The sequence below is a fragment of the Tasmannia lanceolata genome, unplaced genomic scaffold (genome assembly GCF_043159265.1).
Source record: "Tasmannia lanceolata isolate RefF3 unplaced genomic scaffold, GAP_Taslan_0.1 ptg000018l, whole genome shotgun sequence".
NCBI classification, from domain to species: domain Eukaryota; kingdom Viridiplantae; phylum Streptophyta; class Magnoliopsida; order Canellales; family Winteraceae; genus Tasmannia; species Tasmannia lanceolata.
The window spans coordinates 22,687,576-22,709,571 of record NW_027518695.1 but is presented as its reverse complement, the minus strand read 5'-3'; the positions used below and the strand labels follow the sequence as shown (position 1 = coordinate 22,709,571).

General features: G+C 40.5%; 1 protein-coding gene across 1 annotated transcript; it reads right to left on the bottom strand.

Annotated features, from left to right (window-relative positions):
* Positions 1-311: 311 nt before the first annotated feature.
* Positions 312-18,961, bottom strand: LOC143850873 (Plastid-lipid associated protein PAP / fibrillin family protein). Its single transcript, XM_077360149.1, has 3 exons — positions 18,297-18,961; positions 3,381-3,576; positions 312-979 (listed from the first exon to the last, which is right to left on the bottom strand). The coding sequence occupies exons 1-3, from the start codon at positions 18,902-18,904 to the stop codon at positions 665-667; spliced, it is 1,119 nt and encodes a 372-aa protein (XP_077216264.1). The 5' UTR covers positions 18,905-18,961; the 3' UTR covers positions 312-664.
* Between the last annotated feature and the right edge of the window lie 3,035 nt (positions 18,962-21,996).

The following is a 21,996-nucleotide window of genomic DNA, read 5'->3' as shown; positions in this document are numbered from 1 at the left end:
ATACCCCACAGGCTCAAACCATACATTAGATGGGTCTCAACACTGTTTTTCGGTGGCCGGCCGTGTATGAATCTGCAGCCCCAAAATACCGTGGGGCCCACATTGTTTAGGTGATCTAAACCATTCATTTGATGGGCCTCGACATAGATAGGGTGTGCGCAAAAAATCTTCTCAATGGAATCATCCTAACCCTCCAATCCATCATGATTTCTATATTGTGCCATCCATTTTAAACTTTTCCAAGAAATTGAGAAAATTGAAAACTACCCTTGCTTTCAAGGAAAACTCAAGACCTACTTGCCATTCAAATTAAAAAAGAAAGCTCCAAACCTACTATGACCTGGATTTGTTTTCATATAATATTTTTCCATGGATACTTTTTTTTTTTTAGCATGTTTTCATTTTCACTAGACTCAAACATGAACGTTCAAGTGAGACCACATATTCTACTCACAATGGGTTCTCAAAATCCAAAACAAACAGGGCCAAGGACAGCTAATATTGAAATAAGACTTTCTGCTTCCAAACTTTTGTATAGTGACCTGACACCTCCATTCAACCAGTTTAGATCCTACCATATAGAGATTATAGATGTATGCATGAAAATGACACAACCCAGATGACAAACTGCACAAAAATTATGTAACTCACCCAGACAACAAAGCTACTTATATTCTTGTAGAAGGCTCCCTTCTTTGACAAGCACAAACAAGCCACCATCGCCTCTCGAAATCCGAATATCTTTATCGAGGAATGTTGTCACAAGCCAAGACACTGTCCTTTCACCCGGAATCGAAACTTTGAGAGGTGGCTGTCCAGAAATAACACGCGATAGGTTTGCCACGGCCTCCTGTAAAGGGTTCAGTAATCGCTGAACAGGTAACAGATCAATTTTCTGCCCAAAAATATCAAAGCTTTCGGGTAGATTGACACTTGATGATATCTCAGGAGGTTGGAAGATTCCTTCCTTGAATTGGACCTGCAAATTTTGAGGATTGGATCAATAGGGGGTCCAACGTTCCAGAATGACAAGCTCAAAAAAAGAAGGGTATTCTTTCATCAGACAAACATATAAAATACAATGGTTCTTATATCATGAAAACATATAAAAATGTAACCATGACCCAGATCACTCTATCGTTCTTTAGAAGTGAATAAACTGTCTTGTCCGAACTAACAAACATCTCATAATAACCAACACAATTTTAGCAGATGAATATCAAATTAATGCGCCTTGATCTATCATTTATTGCATTGAAAGAATCTGTAGATTAGCTACTTCCCTGCTACATGCTCATATAGAGAAAAAAGAGACAGATAACAGTAAGTAGATGACTTGGCGTTTCCAAAACAATTAGACAGAGAGAAACACAAGCATCCTATCTTTGGAGGCTTGAAAATGTGAAATAGAAGAGAATGGAGACAAACTCAATGGAAATTATTACAATTTATTAAGAGAATGATAAACATTTAGTCGGAATGTATTACAGAAGGCACAATCATTGCTATTCCACAACAAAAAAAAATCCACTGGCAATCATTACATTGGCTTTCCTGATAGAATGCATATTGGTAAATAACTAGTTGGTGGAACCCGCTCTTTACACATGCATAACTTGGTAGCTACACCATTTGTTTGAGATAAGTCATTCAATGTTTCAATAGTAGAATTCATGGCTTTATATTTTACTTCTACACTAGACCCTGCAACCATGAGTTCGTAAAACTAAGACAGTCATTCAATACAACATAGTACCCTGTAATTGATGCCTAGTATCAATATCTCCTATCCCGTCAACATCTGAAAATCCAATCAAATTTTTACTTCTTTCTTGTGATCAGGACCATATTATAGACCATACATCAAGGTTCCTTTCAGATACCTCATTATCCTTTTATCAACTTGTAAACGTTCTTGATAGGGATAACACATAAATTGACAAACTTGATTCAATGCATAGGTGATTTCAGTCTGTGTAAAAGTCAAGTAGTGAAGTGCACCAATCATACTCATTTACATCTAGATACCACCTTTTCTCCATCTTGTCCGCTACCCTTTTTATTATAAACTACAGGAGTGCAATATTCTTTTAGTTCGACATATGGACCCTCCTAAGGAGATCCACATCATATTCTTTTCTGAGTCAAAACCATCCCTTTCTTTGTCCTCTCCACTTCAACAACAAGAAAGTAGGGAAGTTCTCCCAAATACTTCACGTCAAAATTTTCTTTAAATCCACACTTTAGCTTATCAATTTATGTATTATCATCTCCAATAATAAAGGTATCATTGGCATCAACTAATATGGCAATAGTACCTGACTTAGTGTGTATATAAACATCATACAATCCCATTGTTTCCTCTCATCTGATGATCTAGATTCAACCAATCAAACCAAGCTCTATGGACTTGCTTCAGCCCATAGACAGTTTTCTTAAGTCTACGCACATAGGGACCTCAATTTGCTTTCTCAAATCCTTCTGGTTGCTCCCTGTAGTCTTCTCCATTTGACGTGCCTATCAAACAATGCATTTTTCACATCCATCTGATTGAGTTTCCTCCCAAAAAATATTTGCTTTCTCAAAACCTTCTGGTTGCTCCCTGTAGTCTTCTCCATTTGATGTGCCTATCAAACAATGCATTTTTCACATCCATCTGATGGAGTTTCCTCCCAAAAAATGTTAGTTGAAGCCAAAACTGATCTTAATATGGTTGCCTTAACTACATGATTGAAAGTCTCCTCATAGTCAAGAGCAAGTTGATGGTTCTATCATTTGGAACAAGTCTAGCCTTTTTTTTTGGAAAGGTAACAGGTCTAGCTTTGTTTCCATATATTGTTCCATCAAACTCTTGCTTTATCTTATAAACTCATTTGCATACCACAAAATTCTTATCAATAAGATGAGCCACCAGTTACCAAGTAGCATTTTTATGTAAAGAAGTTATCTCTACTTGCATGGCATCACTCCAGTTTTCATAGGCCACATCTTCTACATAGAAAGATGGCTTGGTTGGTGCTACTTTATAACCTACAAATTCAGAGTTTGCTTGTGTTTATGTATCATAGGGGCTCATGTCAAGCTCTCTCTCTACACAATCACCACGTCATAGATCATTCTGCCCAAGACATATGGTCACCATCAGATATCCAACGCCCATGTGATTTCATCCATCAACTCTAACTCATACTTAAAAGAAACTATGATGACCACCAATGGGACAGTTGGTTAGTCATCGATCCATTTTAGTATTTTATAGTATCTGCACAGACACTTCAGAAAGAAGGATCCAAGTTCCATAACTCAGCTATTAATTGCAATGAAAATTGCCAGACAATAATGTTCTACGAATACTGATCCATGCACAGGATGACGGTTACCTGTATCCTAGAAGGACTTCGCACTTCAAAAGAAGCAGATGCACTAAAGGAGAAGGTGGCAGTGGGGCTGGAAAATGTTGCAGAGTTCTGTATGGCAAGGCTACCAGTGTCGATCTCCTGGGATATTCTCTTAAGTTTCAACAATGGCAACGTCCCAACAGCTAATAGAGGCAACAGCTCAGAGAAAGCGGTGTACCTGAAATGAATCAGAAAGCATTATCAGAATAAATTGCAAGAAAAACCAGCATACAGAAGACCACATACAGAAATAGCAATAAGGATGGCCAAAATTATATTTAGAGAGTTTCATCCCATTAGTCTCGTTGGATGCTTGTATAAACTTCTCGCGAAGATATTGGCGTCGAGACTAAAGGTGGTTATGCCTTTCATAATATCGGAATATCGGGCGGCTTTCGTTAGCAAGAGGCAGATCCTTGACTGCTCCATTATAGCTAATGAAACTATTGATTACTATGTGAAGTGTGGTAGGAGTAGTGTAGTGTGTAAGCTGGATATGGAGAAGGCATATGATCTTGTGGAGTGGCATTACCTGGATTATGTGATGGGCCGAATGGGTTTTGGGGGGAAGTGGAGAGGTTGGATGGCGAAGTGTATTTCCTCTACATGGTTTTCAATATTGATTAATGGAGCCCCGTTTGGTTTTTTTAAAGCATCGAGGGGGCTTAGACAGGGCGATCCCTTATCCCCTATTCTCTTTGTTATGGTCGCGGAAACTCTTAACGGATTGATTGCGAAAGGAAGCGCCGCTAAGCTTATCTAAGGATTTTTCGTTGGGCAGAGCGAGGTGGAGATTACCCATCTTCAGTTTGCGGATGATACTCTGCTTTTTTGTTCGCCTGAGGTAGAATCGGTTCTTTATCTTAAAGCTATTATTCGATGGTATGAGTTGATTTCTGGGCAGCGGGTGAACTTTAATAAGTCTAAATTGTATGGAGTGAATTTGGAGCATGAGATATCCCTCGGGCTAGTAGGGATTATGGGGTGCAATTTGGATCACCTCCCGTCATCATATCTGGGGCTTCCCTTGGGTTCAGGGAGGCCTAATCGTGCCAGCTGGATCCCGATTGTTGAGAGGGTTGAGAAGAGATTAGATACTTGGAAGAGAAATCTTGTATCCCGTGGGGGCCGTCTTACTTTGATTAAAGCTGTGTTAGCTAGCATTCCAATTTATCAATTGTTGGTATTTAGATGCCCTGCGAGTATTGCGAAGAGAATTGAACAGATTCAGCGGAGATTTCTTTGGGGGGGTCCGAGAAGAAGAAGGGTTTGTCGTTAGTGGGATGGAAGACGGTTTGCATGCCTATTAAAGCTGGAGGTTTGGGGGTTAGGAATGTTAGAAGGGTGAATCAGGCTCTGCTGGGTAAGTGGTTGTGGAGGTTCGGTGAGGAGGCGGAGGCTCTTTGGGTGAGAGTTATTTCTAGTAAGTATGGTTCGGATTTATCGCGCTGGGTATCTGTAGATAGATTTCCTAGGTTAGGTTGCTCGGTTTGGAGGGATATTTTGAGTATTTCCTCATAATTTCAGAAGGGTATTAGATTTAGGGTGCACTGTGGGGATCGTGTGAGATTTTGGTTGGATTTATGGTGTGGGAAGGTAATATTGAAAGATGCTTTTCCTGATTTATTTTTGGTAGCATCTGCGAAGGAGGCTATGGTTGGGGAGTGCTTTGCTAGGATGGATGGGAAGGTTATTTGGGCGCCTGCTTTTAGGCGTAATTTCTTTGATAGAGAATTATTATCAGTGTGTAGGCTCTTTGATGCTTTAGAGAGTTGCTATATTAAGAGGGACGGGGAGGATGTAAGGGTTTGGATTTGGACCTCAGCTGGTGAATTCTCGCCTAAATCGTTCTACATGCATTTACTGCCTTCTTCGGCTGCTCCTGTGATTGCCAAAGTTTGGGACATTCCTGCCCCCCCCTTCGATTGTTGTTTTTGGGTGGGCAGCCATTTTAGGGAGAATTCAAACGATTGATTTGCTGAGAGATAGAAAGATGATCATCATTAATTTTTGCATTTTGTGTCAGGAGGATGGAGAGTCGGCGGATCATTTGCTTCTCCATTGCAGTTTTGCGCGCAAGGTGTGGGGTCGGGTGTTGGGGAGGTTTGGAGTTCATTGGGTCTTTCCGAGGGATTTGGCCTCAGCTATTGAGAATTGGCAATTTGCCCCGTGGGGTTTAAAGGGGAAAATCTTGTGGAAGTTATCTTTCCTTGCTGTTATATGGTCGATTTGGAGAGAACGAAATGCGAGAACCTTCAGAGGCAAAGATAAAAGTGATTCCTTTGTTGCTTACAAAGCTACGGCGTTAACTATCTTTTGGGCAAAGTCATTACATCTTTTCCAATTTGTGTCAGCGTTTGATCTTTGGTATGGTTGGCAATGGGTGTGTTCGAGTGGTGGCAGGACCAACATCATTGTTCAAGAATGGGTTCCTCCGGAACTGGTTTGCATAAGTTGAATTTTGATGGATCAAGCTTTGGCAATCCCGGTCCGGCGGGTATTGGCGGGGTTTTGCGGGATGATAAGGGTGAGGTGTTATGGTCTTTTGCTGGGCCTATTGGGATAGATGATTCGAATGGGGCGGAAGTGAGGGCTGCGTATCAAGGAATTAAGTTTTTGGCAGGGAAGATTTTGAATAATGCTATAGTAGAGGGTGATTCCATTAATGTTATCCGTTGGTTGTCTGCTTCCCATAAGGTTCCATGGAGGTTTGCGGATTTTTTTAATGAATTATTAGATATCATTGGAGAGTCTTATATTGTGTTCAATCATGTAAGGAGATCGGCTAATGGGGTAGCAGATTCTCAAGCTAGGAGAGGGGTTGGTTTGGAGTCATTGGAGAAATTTGATTTTCTTCCTCCTTGAGGGCGTATTGCCCATTTTGTGTGTTCTGTTTTTCTTTTCTTTGTATATTCTGTCCGTTTCGGTCTTTTTTAATGAATTCTACCATTCTAAAAAAAAATTATATTTAGAGAATAGAAAATCTTCAAGACTTCAACTATGAGAATTCTGAAATTAAGAGCAAGAACTGACAAAAAGAAAAACTTGACTAATAATCTGTTTTAGTTTTTGACAGTTAAACTTGGATTGAGCCAGAATCAAACCTGATGCAATTTAAAGAGTTGGTTTCATCAAGGTGAGAGAAATTTCCCAAAATAAATTGACTCAATTTCATTGATTGATTAAACTTTCTACCACGGTTGAGCTCTTATTATTCAATAATGCCTCTGGTGTATGATTGATCATTTCCTCCAGGTGTTGTGACATGAATTGGAGGGTTTTTCCTTCTAGAATAACGGCAAGGTTGTCCACAAAATTGACAGGCCTTCAAACCAATTTAAATATCTGCTTTTTTGAATGGTAAAGAATTTTATTAAAGCAACAAAGGAACAAGGTCCTGACTGAGAAGGTCAGAACCATAAACAGGACATAAAAAGTGAAGTAAAAAGAGTAAAAGGCCGCCACAGAGGAAGAAAATCAAAGATCTCCAATCTCTTCTATTAGCCCTGTCCATTGCTAGCCTGTCAGCTTCCCTATTGGCCGACCTTCTTACATGCTAGAATGATATGGAAGACCCCACCACACAGTCCTTAATCTCATCCAGCCAATGTGCAAACCTCCAGTGAGGAGATAGGCATCCCTCCAACCATCTTATCACTTTTAGGGAGTCCCCCTCCACTATCACTCTATCAAGGATCTATCCATGTTCCTAATATCTTGTAGAGTAGCTCTAACCTTTGCTTCATTGGAGTCTACTATTCCAATGGATCCTGAAAATGCTCAAGTCATCATTCTTGTGTCATCTCTTAGAAGGCCGTCTACTCCTGCTGATCCATGGTTTCTCATCCTGGAGCCGTCATAATCAAGTTTTAACAGCCTAGGACCTAGAGGGACCCTCTTTTGAAAGACGGGCTCTATTTGCTCCCCACTGTAGCAAATACTACCCCCCCCAACTGTAGCAAATATCCCCCCAGCCGTGCCATAGGATCTGGAGGGACCCACTGTACCAATGTAAACATCTGCTGATTTAAAGAATTGAAACCCACACGGTATACACCAACCTATTCACAATGAGAAGAGTAAAGGTCTGAGGATCTGCAAGCGTGACAGGGTTAGGTTTCAGGATCTAGCATAGCTGGCAGAGTACTGAACCTGGTATAGGTCTTAGGGTGTGTAAAGGATCCTATCAATCACAACCTTAAATATGACCAAAAGGTTCAAATCAATTCTTATTCATTTCAAATGTGTTCGAGTAAGGAACATAGCAAACAGATATTAGTGATCTCTGATTTGACAATGTAGTCCATAGTTCATAGTGGAATGAAGTTAACATGGTAACATCTACAAGAGAGATGATAACTAAACTATGATAAATGAAATATTGACCGGTGCAAAGATCACTAAATTCTGTCTCAGATATATTTTGTCCCACATGTGAGGAGGCATAACACTTCAGTTACTGCCTTCACCACACTTCATGAAACTAAGTACCATAAGATGTTGATGACCTGCCTTCACCACACTCAGTTACTGCCTTCCCTACCGGTGTTTCAAAATGCGGATGCAGGTTAAAACGCGGTCAAAGAAAATATAAGTCAACTCGGCGTGACGCGGTCGAGTACTCGATTGACATGGTCATAACTTGGGAGAGTCAAAGGAGTTTTTATTGACTCTGCAGGGCAAAACGATGAATGCGGCCAAGGGAAAAGGGAGTCGGCTCGGGGGAGTCCACGATGATGCGAGGGAGTTTCAAAACTATGTTTACTACCCCCTGATATTTTATTGTTATCTCTTGCTTGTATGGATGGGTGGGAGGCTTTTGTTCTGGGTACTAGTTTTGGACCCGTCATCGACAAGATGAAGGGTAGAAGTTGTTGATGACTTTTCCACCAAATTGAAATATGGTGTACCTGATTTCCATAAAACAAAAAATGGATGAAGTTAGGGAAACCTTTTCGATGCGGCGAGATGAGGCACGGACTATGTCTCTTTCTTTAAGGTGAATTTGCGTCTCTGCGGAAACTAATTCCGGTGCAGCAGATCCGAACTCAATCACCCCAGGATACAACAGCCCAATGCATCATCGATAACTAAATGAGCTGCTTGATCGAATAGATCTGAACCACCCACACAAACACGCCGATTGGCCAGCAAAATAGAAAAAAATGGAGAAATGAAGAAGACCGAAATCTTTTTAACAGAATGAAAAATCAGAAGGTCTAGGAGAAGAAACAAGTTATGTTCGTTTCTCAGTTGTTACAAAAATACAGAGATGCCTCTTATTTTATACGCCAAAGTGTGTTCAATGTGCCCTTTCAATCTGTAAAGACACCCATTCAAAACGCCCATTAAGAAAAGATATGTTTTGTGTACATTACAGAATTTATACACGAACAGTCATTTCTCGAACAGACACAATGCAAAACAATGGCGAAGTTATTTTGGCGTCGACGGAAATAACCTGCCTAAAATCACCGCAATAACGGCGACTTTTTTCTCCCTTTAATGTCGACGTTACCACGATAACAGCGGCGTTTTTCTCTCCTTAATGGCGGCGTCAAGGGCAAAGCTAAATGGACAGTAACAGAAACAAAAAATAAAGTTAGAAGGAAAGGTTAAAGGCTCTGGGTCACGCGTGGCCAGCCGAGCCGGTCCGGTCCGGACGGCGAGCGTGTGTGGTATAGCCAAAAGCTCACCGGGTCCACTTGGTGGCGCATGCGTGTAGGCCCTCCCTTTTCCACTTCTCTTTCACAAAGCAAGAGAAGTGGAAAGCTATATATATTATCTACCCATCAACCTTTCCCCCACTTTCCAATGTGGGACTATTCACTGGGAGGGAAGAGTGAAAACTCATGTTTCAAAAGCAAGGTGGCAGATTCGTAAATAAAACAAACTTTTAGATACACAAGTAAATGCCACTTTTTTTATTAAAATACCATAAAATTTCACTGTTGTATTAAAATACCAACAGAAGCAACATCATTCATTATTAGAACGTCTTTTATTTTCTGAAATTCCTGCAAAATTTCATGTTTTTTAATGTCCAAGCAAGATTTTCATGTGTTAGATTAAATAGCTGTATAAAACTCTGTTTCTTCAAGTTACTGCTTAATTGACATTACAATACATCCATTATATTTGTCATCTCATTTGTATGTTATCAAAATGTATATTGCATGAGAATTCCAAATCATTTTATTAGAATTTTCTGACTATTAGTTTGATTCATTTCAGTCATCACCAATATTTTTCACAATTTTATTTTTTTGAAGGGGATCAAGATTTTTTACAATTCTACTTGGATCACATAAATCTCAAACTCCATTAATCCAAAACATTTTTGCATACTGATAAAGCATAACATTTTCTTTTCCAGTAGTTTACTTTATTCAACTGCTTTAGAAAGTTTGGTTTTGGAATACACGGAGAAGTCTATATTGTTCCGTTGGCAATTCAGATTTAAAAATTTTACATGTTTTAGCTCAGGCAAGTTCTTGTACTCAAAATGCCCACGTCTAAAGTTCATTTCAGATTTAGATTACTTATTCTCATGTGTTTGTTTATCCCATCGGACCAAGAAACATCTATTTCAGTTTTTTTAAAAGAAGATCCCCCAAATCACCTTTGCCTCACCACAATATTTTCAAAAGAGCCATTCAAAAAACAAAAAAAACAATATTTTCCAAATATTAGACATTTGAGATTCTCCATTTTCATACTCAAATTGTTACTTCAGCTAGAAACTAATCCCTGGATTTACACGAGTTCGGATTTTTTTAATTTATCTAACCTATATTTGCCATTTCCTTCACACTCAGAATAATATAGCAGTCTTCTTTAAAGATTTCTAAAAGCCAATATGCATGTTTGCTCATCATCATCTCATCTCTCTATTATTTTCAGCAGCTTTAAACTCTTTGATCCATTTCTTTGGCAGCTTTTTTTTACTCTTCCAGATTGCTATTTACATGCAATACTAGATCTGCTTCCTACTCATTTCAGGTTTCATAACATTTGTATCTTCTTAGTACATTCTGACTCACTTATGTTCGGCATAATTTTCAATAGCTATTGTCACTTAATATTGTTTACTATATGTATCCTTACTTCGTAATATAATTCTTGATTAAAGATATGTACACATAGTGTCTCTATTTTTAAATCGAATGAACTCAGTTGTCTTAGTCTCTGTTCCTCATTGCAGTACCTATTCCAGGCATCACCGATTTTCCTATGTCTGGTATTTCACTTCAGATCCTAATTCAGATTCCATTTCCTGCATGTTTTCTGATTAAAGCCTCATGAAATAATTGATTTTAATGTCAGTTTAATCCATCACATGTTCTTTTTAGACAATGTTTAAAACGTCACGTAATAATTGCAATTTCATTTCTATGCCAGTTTAATCCATAGCAAATTTTGTTAAGATTCATTTCCTAACTGTTTTCAAGACACTTTAAATCTTTCCAATTGCTCTGAAATAATACATTTGATTGATCCCTCGTATCTTGGTTATTTTTCATTGCTTAAATCCAATGTACACATATTCCCTATCAGTTTAGACATTTATTTCAGATCTCTACATTCTCAGTTTAGCTTGATTTTTTATTCTGTTACGCCCATTAGTCATAGAAGAGTTGGCTTCTTTTTTCTCTACCCCCATTTAGCATATATTAATTTTCACATTTTCGAATGTTGTTACTGCTACCTTAGTTAGTACTTAGTGGACTCGAACTACCAGCCTAGAAAGTACTGAACTGATAGAATACTATACTTTGCCCCAATCAATCTTGTTAGAATAAGCCTATGGGCATTCTCATCATTGTACCTTTATTTTAGTATATAAATAAATTACTGAGGGGAGACATCTCTAATTCACTTTCTCTTCTCTTAATTTCTCTCTCAACATGGTATCAGAGCCCTAGGGTTTTTTATCCCTAGGGATTAGCTCTAGCCTCCATCTTCTCCATCCCCAAACCCTAACCCTAACCCTAACCCTAATCTCTCTCCCTCACCCCCCATCTCTCTATCATCTCCCTCTTATCTCTCTCCCTATTCCTACGGCGGGGGGTGGAGGTGGGCTGGAGTGGGGCGGGAGGGTACAGGAGGAGGGGGGCTGGTATCTGGTGGAGGAGGTGGGGGGGAAGGGGACGGGGCGCGGGACCAGGTTGGGGGTCGTGGGACCGGGTGGTCGAGGGACAAGGGAAGGGGGTGCGGGACTAGGTGGGGAGTGGGCGTGGCCGTCCTTATTGCACCCACTGCCAACGCGATGGCCACATTATTGAGACTTGCTACACACTGCACCCAAAGCTTCGCCCGCCTCGATCAGCTCACCTCAGCACTTCTGGCCATTCTGACACGGTTGTCTCTACTCCTGCCTCTTCTTCTGTTGATGATTCATTCACCTTTACGAGGACAGACTATGAGGAGCTACAACGTCTTCGACTGAGTGCCTCCCAGGCCACAGCAAGCTTTGCTCAGCCAGGTAGTTCACCTACGACATTACTTTCTAGCTCAGATTCCTGGATCATTGACTCAGGAGCCTCAAACCATATGACTGGTAACTCATCACAGCTCTCTTCTTTTCGCTCATTTACATCTGATTTTCAGTCCATTACTTTAGTTGATGATTCCACTACACCTATTATTGGTATTGGTACTACTTGTCCTTCACCTCATCTTCCTCTGTCTTCTGTCTTGTGTGTCCCTAAGTCTCCCTTTAGTTTATTGTTTATTAGTCAAATTACGAAAGACCTTGCTTGCTCTATCTCATTTTATCCTTCTTACTATGTTTTTCAGGATCTTTCGACTGGGAGGACGATTGGATCGGGTCGTGAGGTGGATGGCCTTTACCGCCTTGACTGCAGGGCTTCTTCGTCAGCTTTAAATAGTTCAGTGGATGCCTTTCAGTGGCACTGTCGACTGGGTTACCCCATCACTTCAGCGCCTCCGGCAGACATCTTTAGTTACACTTCTGTTTCTCATTTTCATTGTCAGTCGTGTGACAGAGTGTCTTTCCCTTCCCGAGTTGTTAGTAGAGTCGATAGTCTATTTCAGATGGTTCATTCCGATGTATGGGGACCCTCTAGGGTCGCGTCAAATAATGGATTCAAGTATTTTGTAGTTTATATTGATGATTACTCACGCATGACTTGGGTGTACTTCCTGAAAGACCGCTCTCAGGCCTTCTCTGCTTTTAAAAATTTCCACGATGAAATCAAAAATCAATTTAGTTGCAATCTTAAATGCCTTCGTACTGATAATGCCTGTGAATTTTTCTCTGTTGCCGATGGTTTTCAGGACTATCTCTCCTCTCATGGCATTATCCATCAACCATCATGTGCATACACCCCTCAACAGAATGGTGTAGCCGAAAGAAAATTGCGCTATCTCCTTGAGGTGGCTCGTACTCTCCTCTTTCAGATGCAGGTTCCTAAAACTTTTTGGTCTGACGCCATTCTCACTGCTTGTTTTCTGTCAAATCGTCTTCCATCTTCGGTGCTCAATGGTGATTCTCCATTTCACACGATATACCCATATCAGGATCCATTCACACTTACGCCCCGTGTCTTTGGCTGCGTATGTTTTGTCCATCATTTGGGTCCTGGCCGAGATAAACTGGATCCTCATTCAGAACGATGTATCTTTTTGGGCTACTCTCGTACCTAGAAAGGATATCGTTATTATAGTCCACGTCTGCGCCGATGGTATGTATCAGCTGATGTAACATTTTTTGAATCCGAATCTTTCTTTGGGTCTACCTCAGCTTCTTCAGTTCCCAGGACGGAACCTGAGGTGTCTATCTCTCTCCCTGACCTTTCGGCCAGTTCTCCTGCTCCTTTAGAACTCTCTGCTACTTGTCCCTCTGGTCAGGTCGAATCTTGTGTTCCCAGAGTGGATCGCCCACCTGCTAAGTTCCAGTATCAACGTCGCCAGCAGCAGGCACGGCACCCTCACGCCGACAAATCGTCCTCACAGGCAGAGATCTCCTTACCCTCTCCTCAGGTATCTTCCTCTCATGTAGTTGTCTCTGACTCCCCTATTGCTTCACGTACTCGTTCTTGTTCTACCGCTCATCCTATCTCTAATTTTGTTTGTTATGATCGCCTTACCCCTCTTTTCAAAAGCTTTCTCCTCTCTATGTCTTTTGTTGTGTTACCACAGTCTTTGGATGGGGCTCTCAATCACCCAGGCTGGCGAGCTGCCATGGACCTTGAGATGGGCGCTCTACATTCAAACCAGACATGGGATCTTGTCTCTCTGCCTGCTGGTGCTCAACCTGTTGGTTGTCGTTGGGTATTCTCCATTAAATATCTCCCTAATGGCATTGTTGATCGACTAAAGGCAAAGGGCTACACTCAAACATTCGGTGTAGACTACCATGAGACGTTCTCCCCAGTAGCGAAGATACCTTCAGTCCGGGTCCTGCTCTCCCTGGGAGTCAATAATGGCTGGCATCTTCACCAGTTAGATGTGAAAAACGCTTTTCTGCATGGCGACCTCCTTGAAGAGGTGTATATGGAGCAACCTCCAGGTTATGTTACTCAGGAGGAGGAGTCCTCATCAGTCTGTCGCCTCAGAAAATCGTTATATGGGTTGAAGCAGTCTCCACGTGCATGGTTTGGCAGATATAGTGAGGCGGTTATGAGGTTTGACCTCAAACAGTGTGCCGTGGATCACTCAATATTCAGTTATCACTTATCAGTCATCAGCAAGATGCATTATGTTGATTGTATACGTCGATGACATCATTATTACAGGTAGTAACTCAGGGGAGACTCGGAAACTGAAAGCCTTCTTGCAAAAAGAGTTTGCGACAAAGAACTTGGGACATCTAAGATATTTTCTTGGGATAGAAGTTGCGTACTCCTCTAGTGGTTTATCTCTGTCACAGAGGAAGTCTGTTCTGGATTTGTTAGAAGAGACAGGAAATCTTGGTGTGAAGCCTGTATCTGCACCCATGGATCCAAATGTGACACTGGTTCCAGAAGAGGGTGATTTGTTGACGGATCCTGGTAGGTATAGAAGGCTTGTGGGCAAGCTTATATACCTTACTGTTACTCGTCCTAATATATCCTATGCCGTTGGGGTAGTCAGCCAGTACATGACCTCTCCTCGTACTTCACATTGGAATGCAGTGATTCAAATTCTCAAATATCTTAAGGGTGCGCCAGGAAAAGGATTATTATTCAAACGGCATGGTCATACGCGAATTGAGGGATTCTCAGATGCTGATTGGGCTGGATCTCCTACTGATAGGAGATCGACTACCGGGTAATGAACCTTTGTGGGAGGTAACCTGGTTTCATGGAAAAGTAAAAAACAGGGCGTCATTGCAAAATCAAGGGCAGAGGCAGAATACAGAGCCATGGCGCATACTACTACTGAAATTATTTGGTTGAGATCACTCCTATCTGAGATTGGCATTGTGTTTCCTTCGCCTTCACAGTTATATTGTGACAACAGGCAGCCATCTATATTGCAACAAATCCAGTGTTCCATGAGCGAACAAAGCATATCGAAGTCAACTGTCATTTCATTCGTCAAAGAATCCAGAAAAGGAAGATACGTGCTATATTTACTCGTTCTGCAGAACAGTTGGCTGATATGTTCACAAAACAATTGAATAAAGCAAAGTTGAGTGACATTTGTAACAAGCTAGGAATGTATAACTTATACATTCCAGCTTGAGGGGGAGTATTAGAATAAGCCTATGGGCATTCTCGTCATTGTACCTTTATTTTAGTATATAAATAAATTAGTGAGGGGGGACATCTCTAACTCACTTTCTTTTCTCTTAATTTCTCTCTCAACAAAACTCTTACTCGAACTATTCAAAAAAAAAAAAAATCTCCTGCTCGATTTAATTTGGGGAAAGCCATTTATAAAATCCAAATGGTTATTGACTATTTATGGCATATCTGAACTACTGAAAACTCACTTATCAACATTATCAGTGTTTTAAAGTGACCAGAAGATCATAAATTAGGTCCATAGTTATTGGGAATTTAGAATTTTTAAAGTGTAAGCACAGAAAGATACTTAGAATCAGACCCTTCAGCCAAAATGAAACGGCACATCTATCTAGTATTCTTATAAATCTGTCCATTTCAAATTTCTGTCTTTCATAAATCCAAAAGGGAACCTTAGGTGCCCACCAAAAGTGCCCTAAGGAATTTCAACCATAAAAAGATGCACCTCAGTTTGAGCAAGACATCCCATGAAATAGAAACTTAATTCTTTTTATTGCCTAAGTTGAATAAGAGCCAAATATTCCCATCATTAAGTCAAAACATACAAGTTGATTACAAATAAAAGTCCAGTTGATTTATTTAAGAACAGTTGATTTATTTATAAAAACAGTTTTTTATGGATAGACACTCCAAATAGGGGTAATGACCTCTCTATGCAGCAATGGACATAAAAGCAATCTCTGGATGGGAGGGTTTATTTGGAAGATAATGATTTTATTAAAGAAAGGATTCTACATTGTACACATTACTACACACTACAGAGAGAAGATGTCCCTAAGGGTATATACAGCAGAAAATCCCCATGAAACCCCCCACCAGCCCCTAAGAATCCAACCTCATTTCATTCAGATTTGAAGGGACATTCACCACGTCTTCCTTTTCCGCACCTTCTTTAGCCATGTTAAACAACCAGTTACTCCAAAAGCGTAAACAGTTGGAGAAGGCGTTTTTTATTCTTTTATACTTTTACACTCCCCCTCACCTGTGGCCCCTCTTTCTTTGGGTTCGCCTACACGTGGCACATGTGGCCCTACTTTTGGGTTGACCATTGCATGTGGATTTTTGACATCAAGGAGGTTTGAACTCGGAACCTTTCCTCTGATATCATGCTTAACAACCAGTTACTCCAGAAGCTTAAGTTGTTGGAGAAGGTGTTATTTATTCTTTTATACTTTAACATGCCAGCCGGGTGGATTCCTTTTACCTTCTTCATGAATTTTTTCTAAAGGATTCATTTAGCCGACCCCAACTAGTTTGGGACAAAGGATTTGTTGAGTTGAGTTGAGTTGAGTATAACATGCCAATTTATCTGCTTGTTCGATTGCTGATATCCTCATATGTTAAAAATCAGGACCTATTATCAAGCATAGATCTCTAATTTCCAATATAATGTCCACAGTCCAATTTCTTCACTACTTGCCCATGCTAATTTCCACAGTCCAATTTCTTCGCTACTTGCCCATGCTAAGACATTTGTGGAATCGCCTTCAATGATTAAAGAACTGTTCATAGATCTTGTGTACCACATCAAACACCAAATAAGGGTTCTTGCTTCCACTTTATTAGAATCACACACACTTGTTGGGCTTGAGAAGGTAAGAGGTACGCACCCATTATAATTGCCAAATAAGCCACCAATACCCGCATGCCCGGGATTACCATTAGAGCTTCCATCAAGATTAAGCTTCGCCCATCCTAATGTAGAAGGTCGCCATCTTGGAGCTACTTTAATCTCCACACTTTTTTCTCTAATAACCGTTCTCCAATTTCTCTACATAAACTTTTTTCTGTAATAACCATTCTTCAATTTCTAAGTATATCTCCCATTTTTGGTTGAATGGGAGTGGGTCCCATCCTTGGCAGTTTGTAGGATGGGTCGATGAGATACTGGATTGGGTGGAGGGATCGTTGATCTCAATTCTTCATGTGAGAAGATCGGCTAATAGTGAGGCCGACAGGCTAGCTAGAGAGGGTGCATCTAGGGCGGAGTTGGAAGTCTTTGATTCCCCTACCCCACCCCCACCACGGTGCACAATGTGTGTTTTAGTTTATGTTACCTTCTTTTTCATTGTTGTTTGCTTTGTCTTGATCATCTCAATCGTCGGGGTTTCCCCGTTCTTTCTTTCAATATTAATTTTATTCGTTGCCATTCAAAAAAGAAGTATGTCCCCCATTTTGTAAATAGAGAAATTCTTGTCATTCCCTTTCTATGATATGAGATCAATGTTGATTTCTAATACTATCCCTTCCACCCGCCGCTTTATTCAATGAATATGCAATCAGTCCTCCCTTTCCATAAGTGCCATATCATACACTACTAAACTCCAAAGGACATGCCCAGCTTTTCCAAATGTCAGTGTGGGGTTGCATCTGAAGGGCTCCTTCACTTGCCTCTCATTGGACTAGAACATGGTTTTTAACCTTCAACCCATAAGGAAATTCGTTTTCCTGACCTCTACAATACTTTAAATCCCAAACCATCTTGAAAACATCATTTTTCTCTTTAAGAGTACTTCCAATGCACCAGTTCTTGTTTTCCAATATCTAACATCCATCGTACTTCTACAAGCAAGTATTCGATACACAACAAATTCTATCCATCTTCTACAAATGAAAAGGCAAGAAGACAACAGCTCGATACATAGGAGAGTAATAAGCTAATTCGAATGAGTGAATTTAATATGAGAGAATTAAATGAATGTTGAACCATATAAATGATTAAACAACACCAACTCCAACAGCTTAAGCGTTTTAGTAATTGGTTGTTTCACATGGTATCATAGCTATTGCCTCACATCCAGTCCTAGGTTCAAAACCCAACAACTACTTAATATTAAAAACCCATGTATACGGCTAACCAGAAAAAGGGGGACCACACATGAGGGGGAGTGTTCAAGTATAAATGATTAATTAATACCAACTCCAACAGCATAAGCATTTTCAGTAATTGGTTGTTTGACATGATATCAGCCCTAAACTCTTATTGAACTCAAATTTAAATGCAACTTTGAGTCTAATAATAGCTTTTGGACTAACAATCGGTTGCCATAATCCGAAACGAACAAGGTATTAAACTATAAATGATTATATAACACCAACTGTAACAGATTAAGCTATTGGAGTAATTGGTTGTTTCACTGCTTACAGTAAAATCCAGTTCCCATTGAGAAGCAATGGCGTCTCATTAGGCGCCGGAGTAGGATTAACCGCCTCCAGCTGATTAACCAATTCAACAATCTCCGCCCTAGTCTCCGAAGAAGCCCTAAAACCAAACTCAGTTCCATAACATGAATCCACCAACGCGCGTTTCAAATCCAAAAGCTTATCAAACTCCCCCTCCCCTTTATCAGACACCCCCGCACTCCCATTTCCCGATAAAAAACCCGAATTCTCTTCCTCTCCTCCCCATTCATCTTCTTCCTTCCGAGGATCCGCATCCGAAAGCTTCGTATACGAAGCCTCGGGTTCGGATTCCGCTTTCTCCCCCCATTCGTCGGGAATTCCTTCGGATTCCTCGGTTTTTGAAGATTCTATTGGGGATTGGGATTTTTCTTCTGAGTCTCCGTTTTGGATTGGGATTTTGCCTGGTAAGGGATTGATTCCTGGTTCTTCGCTGGAAAATGCGTTGAGAATGGGGAAGGAGGGGGGTTTAGAGAAGGAGAGAGAGGGTTTTAAGGATCGGAAGGGGAGGAGACGGAGGGTTCTAGGGTTTTGGAAGAGGCGTGATGGGGAGGAAGTGAGGAGCAGCGACATGTCTGGTTTTGAGAGGACTGACTGTTGCAGTTTACTGGGGGTGGGCGTTTGAGTCTCATATAACGACTTTTATGTGGAGGAAACGAAGTGCCAGGTGGAGGGTCATAGAATGGACTTGGACACATTTGATCCGGAGAACCAAGAGTTTATACGGTGTATATTTTTTTTAGAAGTACTGTACGGACCACACTATAGGATGATCCTAGATCTCAGATCTATAGATGAACTGGATATTATGGAAACCTCTATAGATCGGGGGCTAGGATCATGCTATGGAAATGATTTTTTTGGCACAACCTATTTACATTATGACCCATCACATGGACGGTTTGGATCATGTTGTAGTGTGGTCCGTACTTCTTGAAAATAAGGGACTATAAGGGCTTACACCGTATAAAATCTCAGTCTACAGTGTCAGCCCTTATAGGAACCTATATCAAATTCTAAAAGTGGGTGTAAAATACATTTTACATCTATTTTTCCACTTAAAAGAGGGTGTGTAAAATTTGTTTTACACCCATTTTACTTTGAAAGAACGAGGTTGGCCGTGTTTGGTTGCACAAACTCTCGGCAACAATATGAATTTTGAAGGAATTTCAGATGTCATTCCTTGTTTGGTTGCCAATGTAGCATTAAACTCCCGTTAGACTCATTGGCATATTTCCTATTAGAGTATAACATATTAAATAATGACTTCTGTAACAGCTTAAGCTTTTGGAGTTACTGGTTATTTCACATGGTATCAAAAGAGGACCCACAAGTGCCACGTGTAGGCCAATTCTAAAAAGAGGGGCCACATGTGAAGGGGAGTGTTAAAGTATAAAAGATTAAACAACGCCTTCTCAAAAAGCTTAAGCTTTTGGAGTAACTGGATGTTTCACACTTCCAAGGTAACTATTGCATGTCTCGTGAGGTGGATTTCTTGTCCCCTACTAATAGCTTTTAAACCAAATTCTCCTAAAAAGGTTGAATTTTGCTGGAAAAATCTTGAGAACGGAGCTTTTTCTCTATTTCTCTCTTTACACTGGTAATGGCACTCCCTACGTATTCCCCTACTCTATAAGTTTATGCGCACAACCAAACATTACTTCAACTACTCTCCAAGGTAATTCTAGGCAAATCCAATGCTTGTCTCCTCCCTATTGACTACATACTCCACTACGCTCTGAGCCTTTGTCGAGTGATTAGGAAGAGTAAATTTTCGGCCATGGTCACCAACGAGGCTAACCATGTGGACTTTCTTAGCTAATAAAGTCTGAGAAGAACACATTTTGCTAAAAAAAAAAAAGGTTTTTAATTTGTGACGAGTGTAAAAAAAGATAGAGATGTGCCACAAAACATTTGCAAAATTTGAGTTTTACCCAAATGACTAAATCGTCCCTATTTCAGTGGTAATTCTTTTTTAAATAAATACAATTGACTTCCGGCGGACTAATGCAACCAACACCGGCTGGAGTCTTAGGTCCCAGCCAGCACGGTATCACAACTCTAAACTGCGAAAATGGTTCACCGACAGCAGAAAAAACAGATCTAAAGTCTAACGAATATATTATATCGTTTTTCCAACGTCCGAATTTTCCTTCAATGCCATATTGGCCAGGCGGATGGACTCCGGTTGTTGTTTGCCATGTGCGGCGGCCGATGACAAGATTGTTTGAAGTGGTTTTTTAAGAAAAAATTACCCTTAGCTAAGGGTAATTTGGCCATTTACATACAATCTTTATTTCCACAACAGTGCCCATTTTATACGTGTTCTCTGTAAAGGTGAGGCCCATTTGTGTGAGGATTAGTACTATATTATATGTGTTTTCCACAATGGTGAGGCTCATTTCTGTGAGGATTAGTACTAAATTCAATTATGAGAGTTCAAAAATCTGTAAAACAGATCTTAACACCCCTGTTCGGGCAAGCCGATCCGCCTCTTTATCTGCCGATCTCTTAACATAGAGGAATTGGACCGGATGACCTTCCACCCAATCAAGGATCTTATCAATAAACTCTGGAAATCTCCATGGGTAGGGGATCTCCCATCTAACCATCTGACAACATTGAGGGAATAAACCAACCTCTTAGCTTCTTTGTTGGGAAAAGTTCTTGTATTTAGACCTTTAGATTGTAGCCTCGAGGATTGGTATTCCAAGAAATCTCTTCACAATATTGAGGGAATCACCCTCCACTATGAGGTTGTTCAAATCTTGCTCACTACTAATCTAATACCATGAAGAGTCGCTTTAACTTTTGCCATTAGAATCCTTAATACCAATCGACCCAAAGAATGCCCACTTGGTTGAGCCACTACCATCTTTAAGGATCCCACGATGCCCGTCGGCTGGGATTACATAAACTGAAACCGTCAAAGTTTAACTTTAACCTACTAGGAGCTGGAGGGTTCCATCTTGGGGCGACTACCTCCTCGTAGTCCATGCTATAACACATCTCATTCCAATATTTTCTGATGTCAATAGCTAGTATAAGCTAAAACTAGGAAGAACTTTAGCCCAAGAAATGACTAAATATAAAATCATAGAATAGGAAGAGGAGTAGCTTCCGACAACATTCATATATGTGCAAGCATTTCTCTCTCTTTCCAAAAGTACCCATATAAAAGCTAACATGACAAGCTTTCACAAGATCCTACCCTTACTAGGCCATGCCACAAAAAACTAACTATTGAGGAGCTCTGAGATGTGAGGCAGGAAAACCCACGAAATTCTGAACAAATCCAAAAACTTTGGCCCATATTTCTCTCGTGTACCTGCACTAAATAAATGAATGGTCCATAGACTCTCTTGCCCTCACACACAGTGCGTAATGATCGACAATGAGCATTTGGCAACGGTGGAGGTGGTATGTGGTCTGGATCCTATACCGACAAGCTGTCCATCAGAAAGCACATACTCTGGGAGGAGTTGGAATGAACCAAACTTTAGATAGTTGTGATGGAGGAGAGGAGGAGGCAAGATAGAAGTAGAAAGACTTGATTGAGAACACTCTAGAGGCGTTAAAAATCCAGACCTTTTTGTCGCTTCCATACTCCCCAATATAATTAGACTCTACCATGTGGATAAGATTAGCTACTTCTCTACCGAAAA